Consider the following 10365-nt stretch of genomic DNA (forward strand, 5'->3'; position numbering starts at 1 on the left):
GAAAGGCTAGATCTAACGAGCGTGATTCAGCCTTTATTGTTCCTAGTGTTTAAGTAGGTACAGACTCTGAAAGATTTCCCGCAGCTTAACAACCAATATGTACAAGTTATGAGGCTCCAACAGTCCTTCTCTCTTTGGCATTAAATGGGGCGGAGCCCCTTTGATTTGTATTCCAATCTTCCTATCAGTTTTCTGCGAACCAAACATTCTGCAAATACAGTTTTGCGTGTGCAGAGACTGAAAATGCACAGCGTTCCTCGCTCTCAGAGCCTCCAGGAAGCGACAGGTGCATAACTTAATACATGCTGGTGCCCCCTCCCTCTGCCCCCCTTCTCCTGCCTGACAACAGCATGTCGTGGGGGTGGGGACAAGGCGCGATGGCTTACTTCCTCGTCTTCCTCTGCACCCATGCCAGCAGGGTCCTGATAGCTTTCCTCTGATCTTTCACCGATACCGCCAGGCTCCTCTCCGTGGTGGGTGTGGGTGGGAAGGAGGAGTCTGAGTCTGTGCCCCCCGAGCCAGGTGACAGGCTGGAAGATGGAGAGTTTCTGCTGAGATTGCCCGTGAGTTCCTTAATCTGGAAGGAAAACGGCAGGTCAGGCCCCGGAAACAGTCCCAGGGCAAACCCTTCCCTGACCCCAGGCCACAAGGAGCCTGGCTGGAGGGACCAGCTCACACATAACTGGTTCTCCAAATAGGGAGCAGCCGCTTCCTAAAGTACCCATGATGGCCAGACTGTTTCATGTGGCTTGTGGTGCACACAGACACTTCCCAGGGAAGCTCATCTCTTCCTGGAGTCTCTCTCTTTTGGTGTTTTGGCCATGCATGCCTGCAAGGTCTTCCTGACCTGCTTCCACCTACCCCTTTCCTCTCATGGCCTACGGGCCCCAGGATGCATGATGCTGTTTCAAGCTCCATGCCTATGTTCATCCTGGTCCCACTGCCTAGATGTTCCTTTCCTCCATCACCAAATTCCTGGCTACTCGAAATGGGGCTCCTATCATGTGGCTCCTGTGAGAAATGCAGAACCCCAGGCCTTGCCCCAGACCTACAGGATCAGACTCTGCATTTCAACACCACCCCCAGGCAATCTGTCTGCACAGCAAAGTCTAAGAACTGGTCCAACGCACTCCTATTCATCCTTCAAAACCCAGCTCTGGCATCACTTCCTCCAGGCATCACTTCCTCCAAGAAGTTTTCCTCACTCCATTCCCCACTCTGATATCATTTAACATCACTCTGCTCATACCTTGATCAGAACCTGGACCACACAGCTCTGTAACTTGGGACTACCTTGTCTGTGGTCCCAGAGTGTCATAAGGGCAGGACTTCGTATGTGCACAGCCTGGCACAGAGGAAGAACTCAACAGACATTTAGTGAATGAACGAATGAAGATCTGGGGTGGATTTAAGGCCTTGACTTTTGACACATTTTCAGGATGTTTCCAGCATTGATCGGAGAGTTTAATAAGAGACAGTAGTAACTGAGACCTGTATCTAACACTGTGGAGTTGACAAAGGGCTTTCCCACAGAGCTGACCACTGCTCCCATTTCACAGATGTGGAAACTGAAGCTCAGAGAGACAGCCTCTGGTTTTTTTAAGTTCAAGGCTCACACAGAACTGGGTCTGTTGTCTGTAAACCTTGTTTGGGCACATTCCTCTCAGCAACACAAGCATTAAGACAAAAGCCCCAGCAAATCACCTCCGGCAGGTCACTGTTACTCTTGGCAGGGAATTCAATGATGAGCCATGACTTTCTATTTCAGAAGAAGGGATTTTAGAAGACGGAATGTCAGCTTGCTCCCTCCTATTCGGGGGCAAGAACTTGGGCTTGTTTTAAATGCCACTTTCAGACCCCAGCCACAGATCCTGTCCTTCCCGATAAAATCCACATTTCTAAATAGAGGCTGACGTCGCCAAGGACGGGGAGCAGAGCCTCACCTGTCACGCATGCCCCTGCCCACAGCCAACTTTCCTCCCCGCTCCTTGACTGTCTCTGCTGCACACTAGTCCTTTTAGAAAAGTCACTCCGAGCTCAAGTTTGGGGCAGAAATTTTTCCCCAGTTCTTGTAACACTTTACAACAAAATGATCTTCTGGAGTAAATACGTAACTCTCTAAGTCCCAAGGGGGTCGCTCTACCCTTCTGGAGAACAGAGCTCCATTTCCCTATAAAATCACAGGGACCAGAATCATCAGCAACCAGATGGCCTCTGGTTCTTTTTCAAGACACAGAAAAGGCACAATCTGTCAGAAATAAGATCTCACGGTCTCCCTCAACGTGCCCCCCTCTCCGTCCTGCTGGCCATAAGCAGGCTCAAGGAGATCATTCCTGCATGTCACGGAAACCACTTTACCTGGAAGAAGAGGATTATGTTCCATATCAGCCCAAGAACCAGGGAGGGGTTGCCGTCCGCTATTTCCGCCGCGTCGATGCTAACTAGCTTTACCTGTAGAGAAGCAATGCGTGAACTTAACACGGGCCGCTCAAGAAGGGTGCAAGCTGGCCTCTCGCTTTTTCTCGTCTGATCACTCAATGCTGCCCAAGGCCACCTCGGGGACCCCCGCGTGCAAAACATCCGTACATGAATTTAATAAACGTGCCCATAGTCCCGACCAGGGGTAGATGCTATTCTAAACTTCTCGTAAGGGTGAACTCAGTTCGACCTCACAACCACCCCCCAACACAGGTACTTCTGCCATCCCTACGTGTCAGGCGAGGAAATCTCACCGAGGCCAGATGGAACGCGCCTAGGACACGCCGCCAGGAGAGGTCTTGGTCCCTCTTCTCAAGGGGCGACGGTTAGTGCACCTGCTGGGTCTGTGTGGATGCTACACTACCACCACCAAACCTCGAGATTGGACACGTTTTTGGACAAACACAGAGCACCAACATCAGCAATCATGGACCACTGATGGATAAGATAATTATGCACTGCTAATTAGAAATAGAGTGTTGGGGGTGCCTGGGTGGTTCAGTCGGTTGGGCGTACAACTCTTCATTTCAGCTCAGGTCGTGATCTCGGGGTCGTGAGATCGAGCCCTGTGTCAGGCTCCACACTGGGCGCGGGGTCTGCTCAAGATTCTCTCTCCCTCTGCTCCCCCATCCCCTCCCTGCCCCCCCTCTCTTCCCTCTCTCTGGAGAAAGAAAGAAAGAACAAATAGAGAGAGGAAGGGAGGAAGAAAGAAAGGAAGAAAGGAAGGGAAGGAAGGAAAGAAAGGAAGAAAGGAAGGGAAGGAAGGAAGGAAGGAAGGGAGGAAGGAAGGAAGGGAGGGGGGAGGAACAGTGTGTTGGAATAAGGCTTACACCCTGAGGGTCGCATCATTACCAAATATCCTGGTTAAAATGCATGTACTGCAGAAACTCTTAGGGGTTTAACCCACATATTGAACTAGTTCTGACCACAGGATGCTGCTTTTAGTGAATCCCTAAGGCACTGGTTTTCAAAGTGTGTTCCCTGGGCCGCGGGCAACAGCATCGCCTGCGATTTGGTTAGAATGCAAATTCTCTTCTCGCCCTCCTGCCTCAGGAATTCCGACAGCAGGGCCCAGCCACCTGCACTGGCCCCAGTGCTCCAGGCGGCTCTGAGGCCCACTCAGGTTTGCGGACATCACTTCGTCCTGCGAACAGAACCTGAGTGCACAGATCAGACGTCTGCACACTTCTTCGGTAAAGGGCTGGAGAAAAGCATAAGCGTTTGAGGACCACACTGGCCTCGAGCACATTTGCTTCTTTCTTCCCAACTCCTTTACAAAAGTAGAAACACCATTCTTTGGGGGCAGAGAGGAGAAATGAAGTCCGTCAAGGTCTCCTGCAAAATTCTGCCAAGACGCTGGGAAGCAAGCACGAGGAGAGCGTCTTGCACGGATACTCCTTTCTCCCTCTCCCTCTGGCCTTTTACAACTATACACACAGGTCTCAGATCCTATCAGTGTGTTAGGGGGTTCTGACAACCCCAGTCAGGAGAGCCGGGCTTTCCTGATCGGGGGAGTGACTCCCGAGGCCCCGGATCAGGTCTGGCTTGCAGAGAGTACGTGACTCGGGCAGCACGAGCTCATGCCTGGCAGGTGGGAGCCAGGAAGGAAGCTGCCAATGCTTCGAATAAAATGGCTGATCATTCACATCCGGTATTCCCTCCGCACTCGTCAGGGGCGGCCCTCGTCCCACGGGATGGGTCCCCTGCCATACGTGGCCTGCTGTCTCCTGACCCCCTGCTCTGACAGTCCCCTCCATTCGGTGGCTTCCTGCACTCATCCCAGTGCAGGGGGATCAAAGCGCTCTATGGGATGGTCTCGGCCTTCACTCCCACCTGGCGGAAGTCGAGTGTGGCCCTCTGTGCTGAGCTTTATGGAAAACCCTCCAAAGCGAGAAAATGCCAGAGCTGCCTTGTGGGGAGACACTGAGTAGGCTGGTGGACCAGCCCAGAAGGTGGCAGAGGCCAGGCCTTCCCGCGTTAGCTGTGGGCTTCCCCAGCGCCACACCTATCTGGGGGCCAGTCCTACCTGCGCAGCCCGCCACCCCGGCTGCCCCCTGCCGACCACTAAGGGATCATGGCTCCCCTGGGTGCCCCTGGTGCGACAGGCAGCTTGCTGGCCATGGGAGGCCTCTTCCGCAAACTCTAAGCTCCCTGAAGGCGCAGCCGTGCTTCTAACAATGCACTGTGTGTCCCCAACACTGAGCACAAGCCCAGGCCCACAGAAGACACTTGGTCAATGAGCCCCGAAGGGTAGCTGGAAGCAAACCCACCATCTCCATTGCCTTCGTTCCAGGCCCATCAACGCGGGGCAGCGGACAGAGCCGGAAAGTGCTTAGGGGTTGACCAGCAGGAAGGAAGAGCAATGCATCTCCCAGGCAGTTGTTCCAAGGCTCTAAGTTATCACAAAAACCACACCCCTTTGGGAATGGGGGGAGGCACTGCTCAGGAGAGCCATGCCTAGCACTGCCTTGTCGGAGCAGCGATGCAGGGGACAGGGACATAGAGCAGGCGCTCACAGAGCCCTCGCCCAGGCCAGCACGCGACTCAACCCCACCGGGCCACGCACGCTCAATCCTCAACAAGGTCTGTGTTTTCATCACTTCCATTTTACAGATGTGGGAACCGAGGCTCCAAGAGTCTGCTTCATTTTCCCGGGTGGGAAGCCCAGCAGCTGTGCTCCAGGACCTGTGCTCTTAACCGCCACAGGCACTCAGACGCCAAGGTGAGGCCGACGCCGAGGACAGGCCAGCCGTTCTCATGACAATGTGATGTACTTTTTAGAAACACAGCTTGCGGCGCCTGAGTGGCTCAGTTGGTTAAGCATCTGACTCTTGACTTTCGCTCAGGTCATGATCTCAGGGCCATGAGATCGAGCCCTGCGTCAGGCTCCGTACTCAGCGGGGAGCCTGCTTGAGATTGTCCCCCTCTCCCTCTGCCCCTCCCCCCATGCATGTGCCCTAAGATAAATAAATCTTCTAAAAAATGTAAAAAAACCAGTCTTATGGATCTATAACTCACTCACATTCCATTCCCTCCACCCATTTAAGGTGTATCAGTCAATGGTTTTTGGCATACTCATGGGTGTATGTACCTGTCATCATAATTTTATAACATTTTCATCACCTCAAAAAGAGACTCTGTAGCCTTTAACTGTCACACGCCCACCCCAACCCTAAGCAGCCACGAATCTAGTTTCTGACTTGAGATTTCCCAGTGCTGGACTTTTCATAGGAATGGAATCAAAGAATAATGTCCTTTGTGTCTGACTTCCTTCACATGGCATAATGTTTCTGAGATTCAACCATGTTGTACTTCATTCTTTTTCACGGCTAATAGTCCACAGTGTGGACAGACCCCATTTTGTTCACCCACTCATCTGCTGAAGGACACTTGGGTTGCCTCCGCCTTTTATTTTTTTAAAAGATTTATTTATTTATTTGAGAAAGAGAGAGAGAGGGAACAAGGGGGTGGGAGGGGAAGAGGGAGAGAAAGAATTCCAAGCGGACTCCACGCTGAGCGTGGAGCCTGACTTGGAGCTCGATCCGAAGACCCTGAGCTCATGACCTGAGCTGAAATAAAGAGTCGGCCGTTTAGCGCCTGTTTAGCCACCCGTTTAGCGCCCCGAGTTGCCTTTGCCTTGTGGCTGTGGTGAATGACGCTGCTGTAAACTGTACTATGCTTTCTGGCTGCCACCAGCCAGAACTCCCTCCTGGATCTGGAGCTTTCCCTACACAATGGGAGGTGGAGCCCACCTCCTTCTTCAAAAGGTGACAGTGCTTTCCCTCTCCCATGGCAGCGGGGACATGGGCGGGATCCAGGCATGGCGGCCCAGGCCTTAAATCTGCATGTGTGACACTGACAGTGCATTCCAGGGGTGTGGTGGGGCCAGGGGTGTCCTCCCAGAGGCAGTGGGGACAGTGACATGGGCACACGGGTCCTTATGTGGTAGGGAGGCGGGCTTTGCCATGGTCCTGGTGCCTCAAGTCCCTGGATTCCCTCCCTGACTCCTCAGTCTAGCAAGGCATTCTTGCAATACTCAGCCTCCCTTCAAAATTCCTTTTCCGCTTACAGCAGCCAAGGTCAGCTTCCGTCACTTACCATTAAGAATCCCAAGTGCATCACACTTGATGAAGTTTCATTGCATGCCCCGACACATCGGGCAAGCCAAGGGCTTTCTACCCAGGCTAACTGGTGAAGCTTTAATGGAAGAGGAGCTCTGGAAATTTCATCCCTCCAGGACCAGCCTTCCCCACTTTAGAAGGACAAGAAGCCGAGCTCGAAACACAGAAAAAGCTAACTTCAATCTAGAAAGCTCCTTGTGAAGAGCAAGTGTCCCACTGTGGCATGCTCGCTGCACTACGCTTCCAAGGGATAAAGGAGGAAATGTGAAACGCTAAAGGTTGGAGAGCCAGCCTGCTGGTCTGCCCTTCCCGCGGCTGGGTGTCTGGCAGGGTTGGCATCGGATGGACAGGGATTGGCACGCAGGAAGTCAGGGACCATCTCTACAGCTGAAGGCTGACCTGACGGAGTCCCATTATATTTAAACTTAAATTTTGCCATTTTAACAGGGCCCCCTTTTCACACTTCTCCTGAGACAGGCACTTGTCCCTCTCGTCACAAGAAAAGCTTGTGTTAACAAGATGTGTTTCAAATACTTACATTGCTATCTTCCAAAAACTTAAGTGCTTTTGCTATGTTGTTCAACCGGAAAATACGATGGGATGAGGATTTGTACTCATGCAGCTGTAACAGAGAACAGAGCAAACAAGAGGTGAATCCAACAGAGGCGCTCCAGGCGCAGGGGTGCTGCAGGGGGGGGCCTTTGTCTTTATCTCTTTCTCATTAATCCCAAGAGAAAGTTAGGGGCTCGCAGCTGAAACCCACCCCTTATTTATGGGCCTTGGGACTTGACTCACTTGAGTTGGTGAATGGGGGGGACCTAGGCAGGTTCAACAGGGGACAGATTTGTCAAATTGTTCTCTCTGACCCAGCTCCTGGCTTTGATATTCCTCCCCCTCCAGACACCTCCAGGGATGCGTTCTCCTCGCCATGCTGACAGTTTTGTCAGGCAGGGAGCATCAGCTGGGGTGTCCCCACAGCTGCTAACTCAGCCAGCAAGTCCCTCCTGCCAACAGCAGATGTTTCCACTTTCTGCCAGGAGCTTTGTGGACAGTTGTCCCAGGTCGGAGAGAGAGGCAGACAGACAGGCAGAAAGAGAGAGAGGCAGACAGACAGGCAGAAAGAGAGAGAGAGATGGAGACACAGAGAGAGAGAGATGGAAACACAGAGAGAGAGACAGAGATGGAGACATAGAGAGAAAGAGACAGAAAGAGAAAGATTGACAGAGAGAGACAAGAGAAAAAGAGACGGAGACAGAGAGAGAGAGATGCTTGCAGAAGCTAAAACTCTGACAATGGTAGTTGATCATCCCAAGGAAGCCCCACCTGATAGGTGGTTTACATTACACGGCGAACCAGTGGGTGTCAGCTCCACCAGCTGGGAACTGCCCATGCTGGCTGGGCTCCAGAATCAAAGACCTCCCCCAAAAGGCCCACTGAGGACATGGTATCTACCAACCAGTGGCGTGGCTGCCAAGTGGGAGCTTGTGTTGCTGCGATCACAGATCAAGGAAGCAGGATACACTTTTTCAGGAAGCTATGGGGACTGTGCTGCTGGCTCCTTGTCAGCCTCTAAGGAACCAAATACTGTTTTTACTGCAGCGGGTCCACCCTTTGGGAGAGTTCGTTGTGAGACTCTGTACAGCCCCCCTAGAGCAGCAAACAGGGTCTCCCATTTTGCTTTTGGGAGGTGAACACGGGAACGGTTAAGGGGTCTGAGGAGATTCCAGCTACATGAGATCTGAAAGCAGGATGGGCTCTTGACTTGAAACCTACAATTAAAAACAGATCGGGAGAGGTCCACGCTGGCCAAGCCATGGGCTGGCTGAGTTGTGACCCACGGTGGCACCTTTGCCTTTGCCACAACAGGGCATGGAGGCCACATCAAACACCAGACTCCAGAGCACGGTTTCTCAACATCAACACCACTGGCGTTTTGGTCAGGTCATGGTGCGCCCTCAGTGGACATCTGGCAACGTCGAGTGACATTTTTGGCTGTCACACCTGGGGGTGCTACTGGCATCCAGTGGGGACAGACCAACGCTGCTGTTACATATCCTGCAATGCCCAGGACAGCCCCCACGACAAAGAACTATCGGACCCAAAATGTCAACAGTGTTGGGGTTGAGAAGCCCTGCTCCAGGAAGGGGAGAGAGAGGACCAACCTGCACACAGCAGGCATACACAACACGGAGAGGTAGGGTGGAGATCCAAGGTGGAATGAGCCTCAAGCTTAGCGGCTTCGGTATGTGGTCCTATAATGGCCGCCCCATACATGGTTTCACTTTCTGCGACCTCTGTCAACTGCAGTCCAGAAGCAGAGGACCCTCCTTCTGACATGTGCTCAGAGGGTCATAGTGGCCTCACGCTATGTCACGTGCCTACGTCACTCCCCTCACTGCCTCTCATCCCGTGGGCATGATGTCATCTCACAGCATCACAAGAAGGGTGAGGACAGTAGAGTAAGGTATTTTGAGAGGGGGAGAGTCCACATTCTCATAATTTATTTATTTATTTATTTTTAATTTTATTTATTTTTTTCGCAATCACATAATTTTTATGACAGTATGTGGTGATATAATTAATTATTCTATTTTATTATAAGTTATCCTTGTTAATCTCTTACTGCGCCTGATTTCTAAATTAAACTTCATCACAGGGACGTGATGTCCGCAGTTTCAGACATCTGCAGGGGGTCTTGGCACGTATCCTCTGTAGATAAGGGGGAATGACTACACTTAGGAGAAGGTTCTAGAAGCCAGCGGTTGTAGTTTTAGCCTCAGGTGGACCATGGAATCCGGTTGGTAAGCTGCCTTTCTCCTCAATCTTCCTGATTCTTGGCTATTGTTCTAGTTAATATAATGGCTGGAGAGCTAAAGTTTAACGATCTAGTTTCAATCTTTACCCTTAACAGATTCCCGGAAAACACTGAGCATTTATTTATTTACTTACTAAAGTGTATTGACTTAAAAAAAAAAAAAAGGACTGCTTAGTTAGACATGATTATATCACTCTTGGTCACTGAGAAAGGAATGTCACCCTTCCAAGCTTCTCGTCACAGGAACACGCGTGGCCAGGTATGCGTACATATGTACAGGTGTGTACTGAACAGAAACCTGCCGTGTCTTCCTTCACAGCTTACGTCTCCCTGACCCTTGTGTGACATACGTACCAGATTTCGCCCAGACAGGACTTCTAACAAAGCCATTAGGATTTTGCCATCTTGTATATCAACGAATAAATCTTTGACTTCTAGAGGTGGGTCACACTGTGGAGAAAGGGGAACAAAGAAGCTGATTAGTGGCCTGTGTAATCCACCAAACCGTCCCCGAGCTGCAGGGCTCCCCTAGGAGAAGACTCAGCCTGCATCCAGATCTGTCTACAGGCAGCCCCCGGGGTGGGGGCACGCCCGGGCAGAGGGTGTGCTGGCGAGCCGTGGAGGACGCTTGGCGCTTGGCACCAGAGGGCTGATCACACAATTGACCCTGGAGATCCCTGGGACCTTGAGATCTGAGACCCCCCACCCCCAAATGACATTACATCCACACTTCTCCCTAAGGGGGAGAATAAAATAATAGAATAAAACAATTCCAGCAGGGCTCCCAGGAAATTCCTTAGGATAAGCCCTTCACTTTAGATTTGGGGAAACTGAGGCTCAAAGAGGTTCGGTGACATGCCCAGTGTGGGGTCCGATCAACTCTTTCGTACCCTCAGTCTTGTTTCTTCATCAGGACACACTAGCTGCCCATGGGCGTTGTCCAGACCCACG

The 10365-nt window shown here is 51.7% G+C and overlaps 1 protein-coding gene across 1 annotated transcript; it reads right to left on the bottom strand.

Annotated features, from left to right (window-relative positions):
* Window positions 1-361: 361 nt before the first annotated feature.
* Window positions 362-9933, bottom strand: LOC117798851 (calmin-like). Its single transcript, XM_034651313.1, has 4 exons — window positions 9769-9933; window positions 7138-7221; window positions 2359-2451; window positions 362-577 (listed from the first exon to the last, which is right to left on the bottom strand). The coding sequence occupies exons 1-4, from the start codon at window positions 9802-9804 to the stop codon at window positions 383-385; spliced, it is 408 nt and encodes a 135-aa protein (XP_034507204.1). The 5' UTR covers window positions 9805-9933; the 3' UTR covers window positions 362-382.
* Between the last annotated feature and the right edge of the window lie 432 nt (window positions 9934-10365).

The sequence above is a fragment of the Ailuropoda melanoleuca genome, unplaced genomic scaffold (genome assembly GCF_002007445.2).
Source record: "Ailuropoda melanoleuca isolate Jingjing unplaced genomic scaffold, ASM200744v2 unplaced-scaffold3623, whole genome shotgun sequence".
Taxonomy (NCBI): Eukaryota; Metazoa; Chordata; class Mammalia; order Carnivora; family Ursidae; genus Ailuropoda; species Ailuropoda melanoleuca.

What these genes read in the sequence shown, in the direction of transcription:
- LOC117798851 (XM_034651313.1), bottom strand. Translation starts at nt 9,804, where the DNA reads ATGGCTTTGTTAGAAGTCCTGTCTGGGCGAAATCTG. An exon ending in TCCTGTCTGGGCGAAATCTG is followed by an intron (nt 7,222 to 9,768) that starts GTACGTATGTCA and finishes TCTCTGTTACAG; the next exon opens with CTGCATGAGTACAAATCCTC. An exon ending in ACATAATCCTCTTCTTCCAG is followed by an intron (nt 578 to 2,358) that starts GTAAAGTGGTTT and finishes TTTTCCTTCCAG; the next exon opens with ATTAAGGAACTCACGGGCAA.